This window comes from Rhamphochromis sp. 'chilingali', assembly GCF_963969265.1.
Source record: "Rhamphochromis sp. 'chilingali' genome assembly, chromosome: 19".
Classification (NCBI taxonomy): Eukaryota; Metazoa; Chordata; class Actinopteri; order Cichliformes; family Cichlidae; genus Rhamphochromis; species Rhamphochromis sp. 'chilingali'.
In genome coordinates this window covers 927,501-950,140 of record NC_137946.1, presented here as the reverse complement: position 1 = coordinate 950,140, position 22,640 = coordinate 927,501, and the positions used below count along the sequence as shown (strand labels likewise).

At 46.1% G+C, this 22,640-nt stretch overlaps 1 protein-coding gene across 2 annotated transcripts in view; it reads left to right on the top strand.

Moving 5' to 3' along the window:
• The window catches only part of spns2 (SPNS lysolipid transporter 2, sphingosine-1-phosphate), a 56,302-nt gene that overhangs the window by 13,605 nt on the left and 20,057 nt on the right, over positions 1-22,640 (top strand). For both annotated transcript variants that reach the window (XM_080867788.1, XM_080867789.1), the window contains exons 2-4: positions 3,473-3,538; positions 16,224-16,360; positions 20,187-20,338. In XM_080867788.1, the coding sequence (XP_080723914.1) occupies positions 3,473-3,538; positions 16,224-16,360; positions 20,187-20,338 (355 nt within the window). The remainder of the gene's footprint in view (positions 1-3,472; positions 3,539-16,223; positions 16,361-20,186; positions 20,339-22,640) is intronic.

Here is a 22,640-nt window from a genome sequence, read left to right as displayed (position 1 = left end):
AGTCTGCGTCACTGCACAAGAGCTGGCTGGCTTTGCAAAAACAACATGCCGTATACTCATTTAAACACTCGTTATTGGCGCTGCGGGCTCGCCTCCGCTTTAAAAAACAAACTGATGCATTATCAATATGTTCTCTTGGATTCGTGATGATTTGTGATGCTTATTTTCCTCGACGTAGAAATTCTGGTCCTTCCTGTACGCTAACGATCTTCTGGTGTCCTTAAAAAGACTGGAAGAAAACTTCTTTTCACATCGGAGCGATCATTCACCATTCATGGCTTTGAATGCCCCATTTGTGGAACGTTAACGTTCTACCAATTTGAGTCATTTCTTCTCGAGCTGAAAAAAGTGTCCATAAAGGCAGACTTTATGAGTGTCAGCCGCACACTGTAGCCGACTCTGTGTCAGCTTTAACTGCGCCGTGCAGCCAAATACAGTTCAGCATCAAAAACAGACTCATAAATGTGGTTCTGGATTATCATGAAACAGGTCAGACTTTCTGCTTTCTGTTTGATACACTTTCTGTTTTCGTTTAAAGCTGAACAAAGCACACTTAAAGGAGTGTGCAGTATAGAAGGAAGGGAGTGTCTTGCCTGGTAGCCGTGAATGTGCATTGCTGCGTAAGTGCTGTTACCTTAAATGATGGACGCCTGGAATGCCCACATTCCTCGGATGTTTCTCCTTCAGTCTTCAGACGCCGATCAGCGCCTCTGTAGGGGTTCATCTGCAAGACACTGGCAACGGCAGCAGCGATGTCATAAGAAATACGTCGTTACATAAGGATGAAGATGCAACGAGGATCAGTTTTGCAAGAAAAAGAAAAAGTAGGTTGGACACTGGAAGCCAAGTTCCTTTGAGGTATCTTGACCTTTATCTCGTTGAGCCGCCGTACAGCATTGCCATGGCAACTAAACTGGGTGCTGCCAGCTCGGGCGAGGGTTGTAATTCCTCAGCATCAGCCCCATCCCCGAGTGCCTCGGTGTTTTAGTCTGCACAAGCAGAGCTCGCACAGCAAAGACTCACGGTTGAGTAAGAAATACTAAGACCGATAAAGATGAAATGTTTCGGGAGTGCAGAAAAGGACAGAGTTTGATTGGCTCCGTGGAAGAGAGGAGATACCCGCTGCACAAACACAGAGCTCCCGGCTGTCTGTAATCCCTCACAGCTTAGCAGTTCATTACACAGCTCATTGCACTTGCATCTCACACTCTTGCTTTAATCTGACTTCCACCTTGTATCTGAATGCAGGATGCTGAGTGTATCAAATGAACTTCTCAGGCTTTTCATACGTTTTGAATGCGGAGCTCGACTTTATGACACATTCTCAGCTCTGTTAATCTGAAATAGCTTTTAGCTAACTCTACCTTCATTAATTGTGTGGCAATTGTGTGGTAAGTGTAGACGGGTGTGGCTCTGACTATCGCAGTCTCTGTCCAGGAGGGACGCTCCACCATCTGCTGTAGGAATCCCCCTCCCAGCAGGCTTTGTGTATATGTGTGAGTGTGTGTGTGTGTATGTGTGCACATCTTTGGGGCTAATTACAGTGCAGCTGCAGTTGTACAGTACACTGTTGAACAATTTTGTCGCTGTTTGACAGGCTTGGCAGGAGGCAGATTTGACCCATCTGCTGAGGGCATGTAAGACAACACAGTGTTTTTGTTTCTGCTTTTATTTTAGTTTGAATTTGGGGGATAATGAGAATTTGTCTCAACTGTTGGTTTCACTGAAACCAGGTGATAAGCAGCATATCAGCAGCTTGAAGTCAGGTGATTATGAAAGAGAAAGAATTTAAAAAGCTGTGTGTGTGTGTGTGTGTGTGTCTGTGTGTGTGTGTGTGTGTGTGTGTGTGTGTGTCTGTGTGTGTGTGTGTGTGTGTGTGTGTGTCTGTGTGTGTGTGTGTGTGTGTGTGTGTGTGTGTGTGTGTCTGTGTGTGTGTGTGTGTGTGTGTGTCTGTGTGTGTGTGTGTGTGTGTGTGTGTGTCTGTGTGTGTGTGTGTCTGTGTGTGTGTGTGTGTGTGTGTGTCTGTGTGTGTGTGTGTGTGTGTGTGTGTGTCTGTGTGTGTCTGTGTGTGTGTGTGTGTGTGTGTGTGTGTGTGTGTGTGTGTGTGTGTGTGTGTGTGCTAACAGGAATGCTTCCTGCAGTGTGAGAGTGCACGCAGGTGGTTTGACTCAGCTGAGAGGAATCTGATGTTTGCTTGCAGTCACGGTCCACCTGCACCTGCCCCTGCGTCGCACCACCTTTGCAACCTGCGCTCTTTCTTTGTTGACAAACAGAGTCAGTGGCGGCGCAGAGGATAGCCACAGAATCAGCTACGTCCATGTGCTGTTTTTGCCTGCTTGGCTCGATCGTACTCATTATCCTCCAGAGTGAAGCGAGAGGCGGCTGGATATTTCTGAGCGTTACAAAAGCCCGTACAGAGGTCAGGCTCTGCTAGGTGATACTGGGCTCACACGCGGGCAGCACACAGATCAGAGGGAGCCAGCTTCTTAAAATGTGAGTCATGCTGCTGTTGCATTTTCATGAGCCGTGTTGCAATCCCCAGGACCGGCCCGCCAGCCTCACAGAGTCAGCCAGCACCACCAAGCACATCACGTTTCGCCTGGACTGCAGAGATGTTCTTTTATTCTCGGTTAGAAATGATGACTTTAAAGCTGTTGTTCTCAGGACGAGCAGAAGCATTTGTGCTTTCTTGTTTACCAGTGCTTAAAATTACACAGTAGACATAAAGGCATTTCTTTTAATCTAATTTATCACCATCTGACCTTCTTCATCTTGATCCTTTGATGTTTACGATGTGTTTAAAACTTTATGGGATTTCTTCTATGTCGGGCACAGAGCACCAACAAGTCAGACAACTGTGATGAGCAGGTATTCAGCTGTGCGCGTGCATTCCTTGTCCCGTGATTGGCCAAAAAGCAGATGCCTTTCACCTTATTAAGGCATCGGTGCGACGTACAGTATGCTGATGACTCTTGGGTTACAGTAATGGGATTGAAAGAACTTCAGAGAACTTGTGGTTTCTCACAGTGGAATCATGTTATTGCCGTACGCACAGCGACTCACGTTTGCATCGTGTGGCAAAACCAGAATCAGCTGCAGTCATTGTGTCGGAGCTGTGCGCTGTACGAGCCAGTGACAAGTTAACGCTGGAGAGTGTGTTTGTGTGTTTGCAAGCGATTGTGTTATTTAACACCAGATATTGCTCATATATAGCACCCTGTGGGACAGTGTTTGAGCCGAAGGTTAGCACTGTGTGGCAGCCAAACGAGCGTTATCAGTCTCATTCTGTTGCTCTTCGAGGAAGCGAGGTGAATGACGACCTCTAACTACGATCTAAGCATCGTGTCCAAGCCACAAAAGGCTTTTGTAAATCCAGAATGGACTTGTCTGTGAGTCGGAGCTCAGCGTTTCAGGACCTGTGATTAGGGCTCTTATTGTACCTCCAAACCACATTCATGTTTTTCTTTTGCAGGTGTTGTGCTCGACATTCAGCGGAATTACGACGTGTCAGACAGCAGAATCGGCTTGCTGCAAACAGGTAAGCATCCTTTAATCTCATAATTACACGCGTGAAAAGAGTTCTCTCTCTCTGCGGCGACTGTGATTACTGTGTAACTCTGATCTTATTTAAAACGAATGGTCCAACCAAAGGCAGAGGCTCTTACTCCAATCTGTCACTCGAGCTCAGCCTCTGACAGCGGCAGTGTCAGCCTCCCTTTTCTCTTCTCACACATGAGCAGCAAACCGGATTATTGACAGCACATTTACAGCAGTAAAGCTGCGTATTATGGAGGTAATTTACATAATCAACCCACTAATGGTTTTGTTCCTCTGCGTCTCTGTGCATCATCTGTGTGGGCAAGACAATCCAAGGAAATAGAATATCAGAAGGGCACACCTCCTGGAGTTTGTGATGGTTCAAAGTTACTGAAGCTGTTTACATTTTTCCACAGCAACACTGTATGACAAGCTGTGGCAGCAGCAAAGCAGCAGGCCAATAAAAAAGGGAATACAGTCAGGAGCCAGGCAGGCTTCTCCCCTGAGAGCACCCACAGAGTGTGACTCCTGCTCAGGGCAGGGCTTCCTGCTCCACACAGAGACTCACTGAATTCACCTTTTACAGAGAGATACTTTGCAAAGCCCTCTTATTGGAGGACAGGACCCCGTCTTGTCTCTGTGTGCTCTCAGACCCATTCAGACACCAACAGACTAACAAAGTGCCTTTGAGCTCAAGCAGACAGGACTGAGTGTGAGGGGCGGTAGAAAACAGCCCAGTGTTTTTAGGGTCGCGGTACGTGAAGGACAAAAATATCTCGAAGGAAAAAGAAATCTGTGTGACTCTTTTAGAGCTTTTTTAAGCTCAGCACATCACTTTACGATCTCATTTCAACCCAAACTGAGCCTCGTTTTTATTTTCTGTCAGCAAGTTTCTCCACATTATGTATTTGATCGTTTGTGTCTCGATGCTTGTTCTTTGGGTATTTTTCTCTACATATTTATTACTGTCAGAATCAGGAAGCCTTAGAAACATACGAGGGGAAGAACCGGACATTTTTTCGATCAGCAGGATTTCGTCCCATTTGAAAAACTGCATGTTTGTATGAACGCTTAACAAGAAACAGGAAACTGTGAAGGGCTTTGACTCTTAACTCTGCTTGTATTGGCTCACTGTGTGGATTATGCACACAGCCACACTGGCACAAACTCACACACACTTAAATAAACAGAGTATGCAAGTCTTCTAGTTGCATGCACAACTGATTTGCCCGCTGCACCGTCTTCAGTCTTTGAGAGGAACCCAGTCGGGCGCATGGCGAGGCTTCTGCGTGTTTGCTTTGTACGGTCATGGTTCTGACTCCGCTCGGCCCTTGATCCCCAAGGAACCTGTTTCTGACACGGACCTGGGGAATGGCGGGTGTCTGCGTGCAGACAAGGAGCCTAGGTGTGAAGAAGAGGCTTGGAGGATACGACATAATCGGGATGCTAGAAGGGAGGATCTTTACCTCAGCAGATACACATCACTAGCTCCATCCGTCTGCAGTGGGGTTGCATTTTGACATCACAGGTTCATGACATCCATCTTCCACACAACCTCATGGAGTCAGTGGTTTAAGGTCCCCGGTTACTTTTCAGACATGAAGGTGACTTTACTATACAAATAAAGTTATTCTGATTATCGTGTTCATGGAAAGGAGAGCATGTCTGAAAGGAGTGTCAGTGTGTCTGTGTGTGTTTTATGGTTTGTCCCTTCCAGCGTCCCCCACCACCAGCCTCCTTCTCCGAGGGAACAGTTCCCACCTCTGTGAGCACCTGCAGGCCTGCTCTGTCCGCTCTCCTTCCTGCAGGCTTCGGTGCACCTGGGAATGCAAACTGCCAGTGTAGGTGTTTTATAGGAAGTGGGTGTATGCTCAGGCTTTCTCTCGCTCTGTGCTGCCAGGTCACCCTCAAACATTACAAAACATAACAGCGACCACACACTGCAGGGTCCAAGGCACACAATAGCACTGAGTCAGAATCACTTTTTGAATTTGAGAAACGACTCTTTGTTTTGGCTCTTAATAAGAACTACTGGAAGGGAAAATTCCCCATATCCAGACGGTCTTTTGGCTTTAGGAAACACTAGGCTGAGCACTAGAGGAGGCTTTTAAACCTGCTGCTGTGTTTCATGGTGTTACAACAACTTAACTCTTACCCCGCCCTACCCTCTACTACACGGGTGTCCAACTGCAGGCCTCGAGGGCCGGTGTCCTGCAGGTTTTAGATGTGTCCTTGATCCAACACAGCTGATTTAAATGGCTAAACGACCTCCTCAACGTGTCTTGAAGTTCTCCAGAGGCCTGGTAATGAACCAATCATTTGATTCAGGTGTGCTGACCCAGGGTGAGATCTAAAACCTGCAGGACACCAGCCCTCGAGGCCTGGAGTTGGACACCCCTGCTCTACTAGGACTAACCCACGAAGCCCTTTTGTGAACCGAGTGCTTTCGGTCCAGTTATTTTGTTCTGCTTATAGAACAAAATAACTGGTTGTGGATCAGAGGTTAAATGAGGAGGGTCTCCACTGGAAGAGCCTGGAAGCCATTGTAACGGTCGTCTACCTGCATCTTTATTGACATGTGCTGAGCTGTCAAAGCTCACGATGAAGCCTGCAGGGGAGGTCGTCTGTATCCTTTGGCAACATTAGTGCTTTCAAAATAACATAAGGTGACACGAGGTATGTGCTCATTTCTGTCATGCACGTGAGTGTGCACGCAAGCCTGAGGAGCTGAGGTCTCGGCTCTCGTCGTAACAGGATGAAGTGTCTGTCATGCTAGCGTAAAGGCGTGCCGTTTGAGCCTGAAGCTCCTCCCCCGTCCATCAGCGTGATGAGATGTCTCCTGAACACAGCGGGCCTGTCAGGGCGCAGGGACGTGGATGTGACAGGCCCTCGAGCAGCGAGTGACCCTCACACACATCTGTGAACAGGACCCTTCCCAAGGGTGTGGAGGGACGGGAGGTTAATGGAAGAGTGTAAGGGGAGCGGGGGTTCACCTGGATGGAATTACCTTTGGTGACGGGGAGTTTCAAACGCTTTTGTTAACTGCAGTGAGAAAGAAGAGCGCTCTTCCCTCTCGCTAACATGCCGTGCTTATTGTGTTCAGTGCTTTGAGGCCATTCAGAAAAAACAGACTTAATGGGTTGAATTTTGTCTCATAATGGATCCTGGCATCATAATCATCTTTAGTAGAACCAGAGATATTGGGGTCAGTCAGGCTGTGTGCACGCTGGGGGCGGCGGCTTAATAAGGAGCCGGCACTCAAAACAGCTCACAGACGGTCTGTGGCCTGTGTGTGGCTGCCCACCGCATCTGAAACACAACACCAGCGCACACACACACACACACACACACACACACACACACACACACACACACACACACACACACACACACACACACACACACACACACACACACAGTCCTGCAGTCTTTACATGGTGTCAGCCTGCCTGCAGAGAGTTGTTAGGAATGAGGCCACAGGTGCTGTGTGGGACTAATGGCCTGAGCTCCTCTATCACACATCACGACACACAATTACACAAAGAAAAGTTTAATCACATCAATAGTAACCGCTATGCTGAAACAGCGACACAGTTTTTGTGTTTATACGCTGCTGTCTCCAATCCTTGGTTGGACCTGAGCTGCGGTCGAGTGTGTAAGTTGATTGCCAATGTCAATCAGAAATGTGTGAGCGCAGAGTTCCCTTCATGCGCTGGAAAGCGGAGCTGTCACTGCTTGATCAGCTGTTTCGGGCAGTGTCAGCTGCTTCTATTTTGTCTTTTGCCCTCGTTGGTATCCCCTGGTACCTCCTCTCTCACTCTCAGCACTTTGACAGCTGTTGTTGTCTTGTTGTTGGTCCCACTGGCACCTTATAGGAGTTAGGAGACATAAAGGGAAGGAGGGAGTAGAGAGAGCCGCTCTCCTCCCTTTAAGTAGCACAGTTTCATCTTCTCCACTATTGATTCCCAAAGCCAATAACGGCACTGCATTGGTGCTCAGCAGCCCTCTGCTGCTATGATGAGAATAGAACTACGACCTGATGATGTATGTGTGCGTGTGCGTGTGTGCGTGTGTGTGTGTGTGTGTGCGTGTGTGTGTGTGTGTGTGTGTGTGTGTGTGTGTGTGTGTGTGTGCGTGTGTGTGTGTGCGTGTGCGTGTGTGCGTGTGTGTGTGTGTGTCTTCATCTCGGGCTGTTTTTATAGGCCATGTCTCAGAGGAGGGCAGCTGCTGGGTGATGATTGGCACCCTGTTCCCGATCTCCTTCCCTTACACTTCCTGTCTTCCTGTGGCTGAACCAATAGCGCTGCTGAGTGACTGCAAATCCAATCAGGATTTCAGGGGGTCTAAACAACCTCTTTTCATGTAAATGTCTAATGGCCCCTTTGTGTCAAGCACGGCTCACGCTGCGCCCTCAGAGAGAGCGTGGTGAGAAAGCTGCACGCACCTTTTTAAAAGAATAATCCGAGGACTGATTGGGCCTTTATGGCAACGAGATTCCGGCTGATATCCTTTCTTTCCTGCTTCTCTGAAAATGAAGACAAGATTGCTGCACCTTCACATCCAAGCAACATAAACAGATCAATTAAGACACACATGCACACTCCCCACACCGCAGCCTCTGAAGGTCAGAGCAAGGGCTGCTGCATGCTCCTTTCATCTGCTTTCATTTATTTAATGCAGACTATGTGTAATTTATTATATTTGATATTCCATTAATCCCAAACCAACAGCGACATGCTTGAAACAAACGTAAACACTTGTCATTAAATTAGCTGCTCTCACAGTTGCTGCAGGAAAGACAAACTGCAGCATTGAGCTGCTGGATGTCAGCTCGGTGCCAACAGCTTGTTTCACTTAATGCTGCAGCCTGGGCACAAGTCTGCAGCATCACAGCAAGCACATCTGGATACTTTTTTTCTATCCTAAAAAATTTCAAGAAGCACCTTCCTGTATTCTCACCATATGTGTTTGCTTCTGATATACGCAGTAATGTGTAAAAGATGATGTTCCACTGCACTCGGGCCAGCCAGCCGGGCCGGTATTTGTAGCTGTGTGATTCTTACCAGCTGCAGCTCGCACACTGAGCAGGTAGAAGAAAGACTTGATGCAGCAGCAGTGAAAACCTACCAGCCCTTAGCTGCAGTTAAAAGACTGAAAGAGTTTTTGGTTGGTGTTACAGCACAGCTGCACTTGATGGCAGCTTCTGTGGGTAGAGTATGAGCTGCTCAGATTGACAGGAACATTTCCCAGGCTTCATGTGGTATTTATCAGAGAGCTCTGGTAATCTGAGCCGAGGGATTTCTTGGAGAATTAGTGGTGATCAGAAATGTAAGGCATGCAGAAATGTTGGGGCTGCACATGAAGGAGGATCCAGCAGGCAGCAAAATGATGTTTGCGAGTGTCTGAGTTTCAGTCACACACGTTGGTGTCCTACTAAGTGATGTGTCACACCCTCCACAGGCAGGTCCATTAATCATTAGGGGAAGAACAACAAAGCTGCCACTCCTGCACACCTGATAGAAACACAGCACTGTGACGCCACAGTGACTGAAGCTTAGTTTACACCACATTCCTCTCTGTTCAATAAATACATGCTCATAAGTTTTGGTCAGCATGATTCACCAGCAAAGCTATGATGTCATTTTAATCTCAGTGTTACTGTAATTGTTACATTTTTACTATTTTCCAGATGTAACAACACTGAAAGTCTTTCTTCCTGGACACGATGAATGTTCTTTCCTCAGAAATGCCCGTCACACATAACTGACCTTCAGCTACGTGTCTGTACGTCACTGTGTGATTGTACAAAACCTTTCTAAGCACAGTTTGAAATCAGGTGCTTTTATTGTGAAAGATTGACGGTGTTAAGAACAAGTTAAAGCAGAATGTGGTTTCGCTGCAGATGTAGTTGGTCGTGTTGTCAGATATTCAGTCGCCTCAAGGTGCTTTATACTGTAAGGTAGACCCAACAATAACACATACAGACAAAAACCCAACAATCATACGAGCTCCTGTGAGCAGAGGAAAAACTCCTTTTAACAGGAAGAAACCTCCGGCTCATCCAGGCTCATCTTGGGGTGAAAGCTGTGCGTCCGACTGCATCTGGTGCCAGTTACAGAGCAGTGGGCGTCCAGTATTGTGGACAGACCCGTTTATTTAGCCTCTGTCTGTGGCGTGTCTGTGAATGTGTCAGTGATTGTAGAGGAAAACCTCGACAGGAACTAGATTCCCATTTATGAGAAAGGTTAGATGTGTTTGGAGTGCCTGACATTTTCTGTGTGTGATGACATCTGTGGTATGCAGGGTTGGGTTACCTGTTTCCACATCAATACCAGTGCCTTCAACACAGTGTTTGAACTGGTAGGTCTCAGGGTAAGGATCATCGTGGCGTTATTTAAATCATTTTTTTGTCATCAGTGAGGTGAGTCATGGCGTGGTGATGCACAGCGAGGGCATCCTGTAAGTATTAATAGAAGGACTGTTGTCCTGTATTAGCTCCAGGGTGACATTTCTGACATTCCTCAGGATTAAAAGAAATGATGATTTAATCCAACGTGATAATAGAGATAGTGTGGTCTCATGCAAGAGCGAGAAGCTATTTTTAACAGCAGACGTTACTCGTGCATCGTTTGCTCTTCATACAAATACCTCCGGTTGCAGCAAGTGTTGTAATAATGAAAAGGGCAGCGGCACAAAGGTGGAGGAGAGTCAACAGAAACTGAAGAGGGGAGATGTATTTATGGAAGCTGCACTGAGCGCTGACACCTACACACACACCTCTCCACAGTGAACAGGTCACAGTGACACATGGCAGTTTTAAATGTGGCTGAATGACAACACCTAGCCTGAAGACATGTACAGACCTGCAGGTGTGCTTCTCCGGTTCCTCTAATTCCGTCTCTGGCAGCTGACAGACATTCAGATTCCTGAAACTGGTGTGCCTCAATTAGTTAGAGCGTCCTTACTGTCAGCTTCCACGGCTGCAGGGCTGACGCCTGGGAAACAGCTCATAAGCCCTAAAAGAGGAGATAAGTTTTAGAGTTATTGATCTGATCTGGCAGCGCTGTGGTTAGCACTGTCGCCTCGCAGCAAGACGGTAAATGGCCTGCATTTGTATAGCGCTTTTCTAGTCCCTAAGGACCCCAAAGCGCTTCACACAACCAGTCATCCACACATTCACACACAGGTGATGGCAGCTACATTGTAGTCACAGCCACCCTGGGGCGCACTGACTGACTGTCGCACTGACAGAGGCGAGGCTGCCGGACACTGGCGCCACTGGGCCCTCTGACCACCACCAGTAGGCAAACACGGGGTTAGTATCTGGCATGCAGCCAGGAGGCAGCCTGGGATCGAACCACCGACCTTCTGATTAGTGGCTGACCTGCTCTGCCACCTGAGCTACAGCCACCCCTAGACGGGTTCAATCCCACCATCAGGCCGGGTCTTTCTGTGTGGAGTGTTCTCCCCGTGTTTGTGTGGGTTCTCTCCGGGCACTCCGGCTTCCTCCCACAGTCATGACATGACTGTGGGAGGAAGCCGGAGTTAGTGGGGATAGGTTAAGTGGAAATTGCCCGTGAGTGTGAATCTATGTGTTAGTCCTGCGACAGGCTGGCGACCTGTTCGGGGTGTACGCCGCCTCTCGCCCTAAGACAGCTGGGATAGGCTCCAGCGCGCCGCGACCCTGAAAAGGATACGTGGACGAGGCTGGAGGATACGATCTGGACTTTAGAGAGTTGCCAACAAAACAATGTAACAACTTTTAGTAATGTGACGTCTTATTGGTTTCTTTTTGTTCGGGTAAAGAGCCCAAATGTGACACCTTTCCCTGTGAAGCTTCTACTTGAGGTGCATTTTTAAAGAGTTTCACATTGAGGCACAGCAGAACAAAGAAACTCTGGGCCCTTTGATATCTGTATTTAAAAAAAGATTTTTATTTCCAAGCAAGAGCCATTCAATCCATGACAAATCCCATTTACTTGAAAAGTCAAATCTCGGCGCTAAAGGCTTACAGGGCGAGCTTGAAACGAGGAACGCTGTCTGCGTACATCTGCGTTAAACCCCCCAGTTTTTATCTTTTTGTCCCCTTCAGCTCCTTTAACGCCACTTTTTCCAGTGAAAGCTGCTGTCAATCACCCTCAGAATTAAAAAAAAGCTAATCATCTCTTTGCAGTGGGAGACGCACCTTCAGTGGGTTTTTGTGGAAAAGGATCAAACAGGCTGCTGAGCACTTTGTGTCCCGCGGCCGGATGCGCAGCCTCACAGGTGCTCTCTTCAGGGGAATCTAGTGTGTCACAGGGCAGCGTTTCAGCTCAGTGAATATCAATCACAGACACACACTCCACATATGTGTGTCTGCATCGCCCCGATGCAGTATTCACAGTGGCATTGAATCGTAGGGAGTGAGTCATCCCTGGAGGTATTGTTCTGTTGGCCAATCAAAGCGATGGATGGATGTCCGGTGTTTAGAGTCTCCCTCTGTGCGGCATGCGAAGCAGGAAAATGTGTGTTGCAGGAGGTCGTGGTGCAGCTTGCTCAATTGTTTTCAGTTTCTGTTACTCTCAGCTTGACAGTAAATTTCCATTCCTGTCCTCTGAAACCCAGAAAACTCAAGACGGCTTCACACGAGTACGTTTCTACAAAGACTGGCTCCCAATCACCAGGAAACCTACTCTATAATATCCTGATGATGATGTAAGCAGAGCTTTTCCAGTTTACAGTGAAACAGTTTTAAATATGATGACATGAATGAGTTTTTGTGACGATGTTAGACTGAAACGCAGACTCGAGTGTGGCTGCTATTGTGTCTACTTTTAGACTTCTCACTCAGCCATTGTCTTCTCAAAGTGAAAGACGATGGTAACTTCCTCGCTTGAGAGACTGTGAGAAATACGCACGGCGTGTTATTTGAAGAACATCAGAGGAGGATTGGCACTCCTGCGTGATGCACGGGGCAAACTGAAGTCAGGGCTCGGTTTGCTTGGTTTGTGTTGTTTTGTTGCTTGTCTGCAGAAACGTTCCTCTCATTAGAGAAAACGTATCCGGTTACATCTTTTGTTTTTTATATAAAAAGTGAATGATAATGGAAAATAATAATTAATATATGGACTTCAGAGAGGTTTTAAACAGTTCTCAGCACGGTCCCTGCAGACCAGGCCGCACTGCTTCACACTGCTTGGTGAGGCTGCTATGAATCCTCACCATCACACACATTTATTCACAGCCCTCGCTGTTAATTCACTGTGTTGTAGTTTTCTAAACTCAGGTCGCCAGCCTGGCGTTTACAATGACTCGCAGCCGAAGAAGAAATAAAGTGTTTATTAGGATAATAGTGGGGAAATGTCCCGTAAGCCTAATGACAGAGGCACAGCTGATCCTATAGGACTCGTTTACGTTGTTTTGCAGTGTTCGGTTCACAGATAGATGTAATGTCTTCACTGTCAATGATCACAATTACGCCCCAGCAGTCATCACTGTAATTATCACCATCAATATGTCCAACAAATGCAGTAAACAGTGCTGCGAGTGCTGCCGGGTTGTACTGCTTATACGCGACATGTCTCTGTAGTCAGAGCTGCCCTGTGAGCGCGGTCCGCTGCGGTGGAAGCATCTATGGTGTGTCGGAGTCTTAGGCTTTCCTGCTGTGAGTTTGTCTTGTGTTTGGAGGTGGTTATGGAGATCGCACAAACATGTGGAGCTGCGATGTTACACTACTTTAAATCAAAGCGCGTTCGGCTCAGGAATGCTGGGCTTCTCAGGAGTGGGCAGCGAGGTTTATATGCTTCATATTCAAGAGTTTACTTTACGTCAATCAGGCTTTTCCTGTTATCATGCCCGACGGGGCCATTTAAGGTGCTTGACCACAAAATGAGATATAAGATATGATCCTATTAAGGTTACATCTCTGCGTGTTTGCCTGAAGAGCTGCAGAGTTCTGGGAGGGACGTTGTTGTCTGTGGAGACTTATTGTTAGTGTTGGTTTGTCCGTCCTACAAGCTCTTGAAATAGACTGAAAGCATTTGTTTTCTTGTCACTTCTTACTAATCACGCCAAACACATCTGAGATTTAGTGCTTCAAACACGTACAGATAACAATAATGTCATTGTGATACCACAGTAAATGTCTGAGCATTTAACCGCGCTCTGTGCGACGTGTCATATTTAGGCCTGTTTGGGAGCGCCTGTAGCACGACTGTCGTACTCTTTTATAGACAATCTTTGTAGTGATAAGGAATTTCCTGCAGCACCAAAGGTTGCACATGATATCAGTGTGAACCTGGTCTTAGGGGTCAGCATGTGTTCTTATGCCAGCCTGTAACTAATGTGTAACACTGACAAGAAAAGACTGTCGTGATCCTTATCAGGAGACATCTGTCATTGTAAACAAAGCTACATTATTAATATGTGAGTCTCTTTGAAGATCTGATGGATAAATAAGGTCAAAGAGAACAAGAACAAGATCTCCAGATCTGAATCTTCAGCAGGGTTATCAGTGCTGACTCTGACTTCACTGAATTTAATAAGAGAACATGCAGAAAGCGTCTGAGTGTACCTTTGTTTTTCTTACAATAAACAACCTGACAACATCCCCTACGCCTCGTGTCAAGAAACAAAGTAATCCATTTGTAGCTGAAGTGTAACTGTTATTTATCATCTTATTATTTTCTTTCAGAGTTCAAACGGGTTCAGGAGAAAGCGCGTTCCTGGCAGGCGCGGCGTTCTCGCTCGGTTGGGCGCAGCCCTTCACGTCTCAAAACTAAAAACAGTATTTCACATATTTGTTCTGTTTTTGCCAAGTTTGGCACCGAGGCTGTTTTTTCTCCACAGCATCTTCTTCATTTTTACACCAAAGCTGACGTTACATCAAAGACTTTTGCACAAAGGATTTATGTGTCTCACTCTAAAAGCAAAAAGGCTGCGAGCAAACTGTTATTACCCGACTTAACTCACATGTGCTGGTACTGCTAAAAGGTGAAAATGAGCCGAGGAAAATAGCACAACTTATCAGCAAATTACATAAAATAAGATCTGCGGAGAGAGAGAGCCTGTGCGGTCCGGTTGATGACCTGAACTAAGTCAGCTGAAGATGTGAGGATGTGTTTGTAACAGCAAGAGTAATGATCTCTGTCCCCACGAGGAGCAGCTGCTGCTGGTTGATTATGGACCTGTCCCAACTTATCTCCAGTATGCACAGCAGAACCTGTGTGTGTGTGTGTGTGTGTGTGTGTGTGTGTGTGTGTGTGTGTGTGTGTGTGTGTGTGTGTGTGTGTCTGTGTGTGTGTGTGTGTGTGTGTGTGTGTGTGTGTGTGTGTGTGTGTGTGTGTGTGTGTGTGCTGTGGCTGCAGGGTGAGCTGGCAGAGCTCTTTTAGAGACCTGGACCTGCAGGGAGGAGTCATCAGAGTCATGACACAACAGGCCTGTGGTCGGTCAATCTAACCTGAGACAATCTAACCTGTCTCAGGTTAGATTGTTCTTCCCCAAAAATAACAGCAGAGTCGCACCGGACGAATGTTCACATGTAGATTTTCTATAAAGTGATGACGCACTTTTCATTTACATAACACGCGTGTTAAGCTGTAACACCAATAACACGGCTCTTACTTTTAATCCCAAAAATTCATATTTCACATATGAACTTCATATATTCATATATGTTTTCAGTCAGATGTGGTGAACCTATCAGGATGCAGCTTCGCTACCTGCCCAGTTGTTGCATGTACATACCTGCAGCATCATTATGTAAAACCACAGCTTTTGCCTCAAAATAGGGTTTTTATCCTTTTCCTTTTTTTCTCCCGTTTATCAGACTACGATATCACATGTCCAAAACTACAGTTATGCTTTAATCTGATTACTGTCCCTCATCCCGCTGGCTGGCCTCAGCAGCTGTGGGACAGCGATGCCTGTATCTTATATAACACCCCCCTCCTCGCTTTCCTCTCTCAGCTCCTCTGAACGTTTATGCTGATGATGTGTCAAAACACTCCCGCCTGCCTCCCCATCTCCTCCCGCTGCTGTCAAGAGTAACATCGCTGCCCTTTCTCCTTCGCAAAGACACCAAACTCAGTTTGAAAGCTTTAAAAATTCTGCTGTGTTTGGGTTCGCCCGCCTCATAAATACTGACGAAGAGCCTGCAAGGGCTGAGCGGTCGTGCAGTCAGCAGTGGGGCAATTAGGGAAGCACATTTTGGAGCACAAAGTTTCCTTGTAAGAAATTAAGATGGAGGAATTATTTATGGCTGCACAGCCACCGAGCTTCTCAAGGGTCAGATATTGCTGTGAATTGTCCTACATCTGGTTAGTTCCCACTGTCATTCTTTCTTTTCTCCACAGCCTTTTTAATCTGTCTGAGCTCGTAACATTTGCCACATGTCATCCTGATTTTCTCTCCTTCAGGGCTACGTTATTTGACTACATCACAAACTGCGCTTCTCTGACCTGCTACGTTAGCTTAATGCAAGTTATCTCTGACATCTACCCACGTGTTATCGTATCTATGTGATATTCTCGTGAGGTGACGTGTAACAGGGGCGTGTCTCTGGCTGACTTCTATCAGACACTTGATCTGGACGGGTCTCGACTTAATCAGAGCTGAAGCAGTGTGACATAAAGCAGCAGTCCGCTCATGCAGTAAATGAGTATCGAAGTCAGTGACCGTCATTTTCTGTTTCTCTTCTCTTTCCGCAGTTTTCATCTGTAGCTTCATGGTGGCAGCTCCCATCTTTGGTTACCTGGGCGACCGCTTCAACAGAAAGGTCATCCTGAGCTGTGGCATTTTCTTCTGGTCCATTGTTACCCTGTTGAGCTCCTTCATCAGTAAAGAGGTACGGCTCTGAGAAACTACACAGCGCTCGCAGCACTGCAGCTCCACTGTCAGTGTGTTGGTTCCCCTCATAGACAAGGTTATTATTCTGTAATGATCTGGATATGCTCGAAGTTAAGGCAAGCAAAATGTAATGACATGCTTATTAAGTCAGATACCCGCTCTGCCTTTGTAGACATGCTCTGCCTGCGCCCTCTCTCTGGCTAGCAGCCAGCTAATGAAGGCCTCGCGCTTGTCTCGGTTACAATGGTTTGGAAGATAAAACTCATTTCGCTGATCTTTTACAAGCAGATTTAGACTGTGTGTCTCTAAAAACCTCTGTGTGCGAGGAGATGCCGGGTGCTTTAAACGGCCACATCATTCATTCGTGGAGGCCATAAAATGGGGGAAGGGGCGTCCCGCTGAGAGTCGACATCATATTAGAGTAAAAGGCTCGGCTCACGGACGTCTGCGTGGGGGCGTCGACGGGCTCGTGGTGCCTTCTTGGCACGACGGTTGTAATGAAAATCTGACAAAGTGACTGAAATATGTGCCTTCAAAGCTGTGTTAGTCAAATTTATGGAGCATGCAGAGCATCGTCACGCTGCAGTGTCTCCAGCAAGTAAACCGCGAGCGGAGCGACAGCTCGGCTCAGGTCTCAGGAGCCTGTCCTCTGTCCTCTGTCCTCTGTCCTCGACTCGACTGCTGCGCCTAAGCAGCAAATACATCGAGGCCACTTATAGATAAGTTGAAGTTAAGGAGCTCTGACGAATCCCACAAAGGCCGCTGATGGCTCACGTCCTTTGTCTCCAACTGTGACTCCACCCTTAAGACATGTTCCTGAGCGTGCCGATCAAACGAGACATGATGGCTGTTATATAATAGCTGTGGCACTGTCACCAGGAGAGATGAAAGACACGACACGCAATGAAATGCTAACGAGTGCTTACAACAGACTCCTGTCGTGATGCATTTGAGGCGCTCTGGGGCGTTTGGAAGGACTCGCAGGAGATGCAGGATGCAGATCTTACATAAGAGAAATTCACCACAAAGTGAAACTTCATACTTTTTCCTCATGACCACAAGATTATGTCATAAAGTGATCACTTGTGCTTCTTTATTTTAACATGTTGAAGCATATTACTCGCTGCTCCTTACTATACGCCAGAAAGACAGCACATTGTGCTGCAGCTTGTCTGCCTCTGGTAGGCTTTATATGTTATATTTCCAGGACTGTCCCTGTTTATACCTTAGTTTAGTAGAAAGCATCGCTCAGCTCACTCAGCGTCACCTCGTTTGTGTCGAGGGTGTGAGACGAGGACATCGAGATCTTTTGTTGGACCAACTCCACAGGTTGATGATCCTTTTTTTGTTTATAGTTTTATGACGGTATCATCTTTATAATGGTGTTGTTGCGTGACTGCTCTTCAGTGAATAGCCAGTCTGCATGACTCAGACACAAGCAGGTAAAAGTCCACTTGGAGTTTACTCCAAACAGGAAAACTTTCAAATCAAGCAGAAAGAGAAAAGAAAGGTGGCGGCAAGTTCCAGGTTAGCAGGGGTTAAAAAACAAGAACATCTATGAATAACTGGAAAGCTCTGGCAACAGCACAAAGACAATCAGGCAAGGAACGGTCTTTGTTCCCACAGTACATGTCATGAGGGCACTCACAAAGGGAGTGAAGTGCAGATGAGCAGAGGGAAAAATCATGTGATGCGACTGGTGGGAAAGCAGGAAAGGTGGGAGTGGCTTAGTTAGAAATGACAGAAGAGTTAGAAGCAAGGACGCACACAGAATACAGCACTAATGAATAAAATTCAATTCAATTTTATTTATATAGCGCCAAATCACAACATAAGTCGCCTCAAGGCGCTTCATAGGTACAGAGAAAAACCCAACAATCATATGACCCCCTGTGAGCAGCACTTTGGCAACAGTGGGAAGGAAAAACTCCCTTTTAACAGGAAGAAACCTCAGACAGAACCAGGCTCAGGGAGGGGCGGGGCCATCTGCTGCGATTGGTTGGGGTGAGAGAAGGAAGACAGGATAAATACATGCTGTGGAAGAGAGACAGAGGTTAATAACAGATATGATTCAGTGCAGAGAGGTCTGTTAACACATAAAACACACGTACACCGTCTGTCAGCAGGCACGGCACCGTTAATGATAACTAATGACTAAATGCACCTGTAGGCCACCTGATCCAGCTCCAACTATAAGCTTTACCAAAAAGGAAAGTTTTTAATCTTAAAAGCAGAGCAGGTGTCTGTCTCCCAGTCCAAACTGGTAGTCCTGGTTCCACAGACCTCCCATTCTACCTTTAATATAACCAAAGAAGCGAGTAGACGTGGACGTAAATGATAAAAGTTTCCTTCAAAGTACCTCTTTGGACTTGCTAAAGTGTCAGGACCAGTGACAAGTGCCTGAACTGGTGTCCTGTAGATAAATATCAGACTGTGCTTTAATAAAGTAACAACACACAGTTTCTCAAACGTACTAGTTGAAAACAGCTGATTGTGAGCTCATCGTATGTCAGTGAACATGGGAAACTAACCCCGCCATGTCAGCATGCTGATATTTGTCTTTAACTCATTCAAAAGTCGGGGAAAGGTTTCGATCATCTCAAACTTCTCTTTCGTGTCTTTGTAGTCTTCAGACGTTTTCCAAACCACATTTTTTGGTGCTTCTTTGGCAGCGTTGCTTCTTTGTCATTGCTAGTAGAGTTTCTGTTCCAGTGACCACAAACACAGGAAGAGTGCCTGTCATCATCCCACCAAACGGCCATTAAAGGAAAAAAATAGTCTGTCTGTAAATCATTTCAAACAATGTGACAAACATAACTATATACACAGCAGTAAACACTTGCATGGGCTCATAGTCTCAAGCAATATAATAATGCAAAACTATGTGCTGAAAAAACAGTAAACACATCTTTGGCGTCTTCACTGGTATAAACAGCTCCTAATTACGTCTTTATGAAGGACACTGCTTATCGGGCTGTAACAGCCCAGAGCCGCGTTACGAGTGGAAATAAAAAGATCTTAAAAAGGCTTTGCATATAAGAGCAGCTGACTGGATTGGAAGTCTTTACTGTAAATGTCTCGTTGTGGCCAGATCACAGGTCAGATTACTGACCCGTGTTTGTCATTTGTCTCCTGTGTGGGGATCCCGATTTCTTTGCAGCTTTACAAGCAAGCCGGTCGTCCAGATGTAGTGAGTAGTGGTTGCCGTGGAAACAGTTAGCGATCAGCTGCCTGCACAGGTGCCTCAATGAGAAAGATGCTCCTATTAAGGCCTTTTAAGTTTGTCTCTTCATCCCTTCATACCGCGCAGATTAAACACATAAAATCTTACTGCTGTTATATTTCCATTAACTGATAATATAATACATAACATTCAAAGTCAATAACTAATCTGTGCTCAGCACCAGTACAGCAGCATGATGGGCATAGATGCAGACTATGCTAACATATGCAGAAAGAAGAATTATAAAAGACTTTTATTCTGAAAATCCATGTTTTTTGGTGCTCATACAAGAGCTCATGAAGCCACTGAATATTTTGCGACAATGATAATATACTTAACTGGTGGACTACACCTATAAAGACCGACTACATGGTGTTTCATTGTATTTTATATTTACCTGGTGTAAAGTAGGAACTCAATAATGGTTAAACAGAATTACCATGTTTGATGCTCTGATGTCTCGGAGGATGACCCACTGATCCTCCACTGTATGTTCACAAGCTCAGCGATGCTGAATCAGCACGGATGTAAATACTAAGTGATTAAATGTTGTGATTGTAACACAAGGATACGCAGATTAGCTTCTTCCTCCTCTCCACAGTACTTCTGGCTGTTTGTGCTCTCCAGAGGACTCGTGGGCATCGGCGAATCCAGCTACTCCTCCATCTCTCCCACCATCATAGGAGACCTCTTTACTAGTAACACCCGCACCATGATGCTCTCTGTCTTCTACCTGGCCATCCCCCTGGGAAGGTAAGATGCAGACAGGGCCTGGGTTGTTGAAGCTGATGAGCTATTTTGGGAGCTGAATGTTCATGAAACGACACCTCAGTGATGACCATGAACGTTTTCATCCTTTCATCTCTCCTAGCCCGTCCTTCAGATGTTAAATCCAAAGGAACTACAGAGCTGTCATATAGATAATTGAACTTTTCCTCACATTGGGAAGGTCACGCTTATGTTTGTTTTTTTTAAATTGAACCTTTGCAGAAAAATACTTTCAGTTGGCTCTGTGAAGCTTAAAGCAGGGTTGGAGCTGTGACATGGAGATTTGTGAGTAGGAGGTATTATTAAGCTCGAGTCTCTAGGCTCTGCAATTCATTTAAGCAGATAAAGAAGCTCAGGGAGAAAACAAACAGAGCCAAGAAATAAAAGACCAATGTACCTGCGATGCTCACTTTAGAGACGTCCCATTCGCCCGAGCTGTCGCAGGCTGTGCTGTTCTCCATCGTTTGCATGCTGGAAGCGCTGCGTAGTCTGCAACGCTCTGAACATGAGCGTTATTTGACATTTCTGTCATTATATCCAGGCTGGAGACAGACGAGCAAAGGGAAGCCTAATCTGCCCTTTGAGTGCTTGTGTTATGACTCGCCAGAGTTGTTTGGGTCACGGTAAACTGCCCAGCAACAATGACAATGGGAGGTGAAAGAGGGAGCCTCGGCGTGGCGCGTCAAACATCCTATCCACTCTCCCGCTTGTTTGTCTTTACTGACGCTGCGGTGACCATTTTCAGGAAATGACCCAGGAATTAGACTGGATTCATAGGAAACGGCTTCCCCTGCCCTTCATCCTTTGTTTGTTTGTTTTTTCAAACCTTTTTGAAACCGGCCCCACAGATATGTTTCTGGGTCTCGCTGCCGTTTGAGTCGGTCTGTTTTTCATGCTCAGGTTTTATTGTTGTGTCGAACTTTCCAAACGCTCTCTGATAAGATTAGCTGTTAGTCACTCACTGGAAATATCATATGCTGTCTGAGCACGTTTATGCTGCTCTGTTATTTTTGGAAGACTAGCCGACGACGGCAGACTGTTTCCACCTTCACTGTGCGTGTGTATAAAACCAGCTAAACATGTTTTGTCTCTTTTAGCAGCAAGTGCTGATAACAAAGTTGTTGCGCTCAATTGATCCTCTCGCTAGTGTTGCAATTTATTATTCTGATGGGAAACAGCATGTGGGGAGAGACTCTGCACATGCAGATAACTCAGAAATCACAAAGGCTGACTGGCTTTCTTCACTTTTCCAGTCAAGAGTTTAAACAAACTGTGAGTAGAAGCCGCGCAAAGTGTTGGACGCCAGGCTCGGGGCCAATGTGTCACTGCTATCTGGGGCAGAGTGTCTGTCCGTGGAAGCCATGAGCTCCGTCAAGCTGTGATCGTGTTTAGTGTCAGGCAAGACTTAAAGGCCTTAACGCACCAGACGCGTTTATATTGTGTGTTAACATGTTTTCAGATTTAACGCCGTCATTTTTCAGATTGTTTCGATTCGGAGGATTTTTTGCATGATCTGACCAATCAGACCGCTGCATTTGGAAACAAGTGCGATCATAGCGTTTGAATATGCAGCGATATGAAAGTGTAAAGGTAATCAGATTCCTCTGCGCCCTCACACGTGACTCCATCTCTGCCAGTAAGAGCTCAAACTGCCCCGCTGACGTCGGTACCAAAGTGATGGTGGATCAAGGAGAACCTCTTCTTTACAAACATCACTATCACTTGATGTCGAGTCCACTTTTGTTGTGTCTATAGGTTAAATGACAAATTTGCATCTGAGAGATTCAGAATGTTGTGTACAAAGTTTACAGTTAGCCACCGTTTAGTTAGTTCGCCCATTTTAACTCCATTTTTCCAGGTAACGTTCCCGTAATGCAGCGTCATAAACGTGTGACAAACAAAGAAAACTTAATTTAGAGACGTGTCTCAGTGATGATCGTCAGCGACGTTTTCCATCCAAGCCACTTTACAGTCTTCAGTTTTAGTGGCAGAGATCAGTGTAGGTCAAAAGTGCTCAAAGCCTCTGAAAGTTAACGATTCATGTTATTGTCACACTCGTCGGGTTTTCTGTTGACATTTGATGAGTATGGTCATGCTCGATAAACTGGCATCAGGGGTGTAAAGCAGCGTCTTTTCTGACAGTTTCATCATTACTGGCAGTTACGTCATCGCCTACAAGCTCAGCAGCTTTGTATTTACTAATCCCCAGGTGCCCAGTTATCAATCTGAATCCTTTTTGTCCTTGAAACGCTGATGCCACGCCGATCTCACCCGATCTGATCCAGCG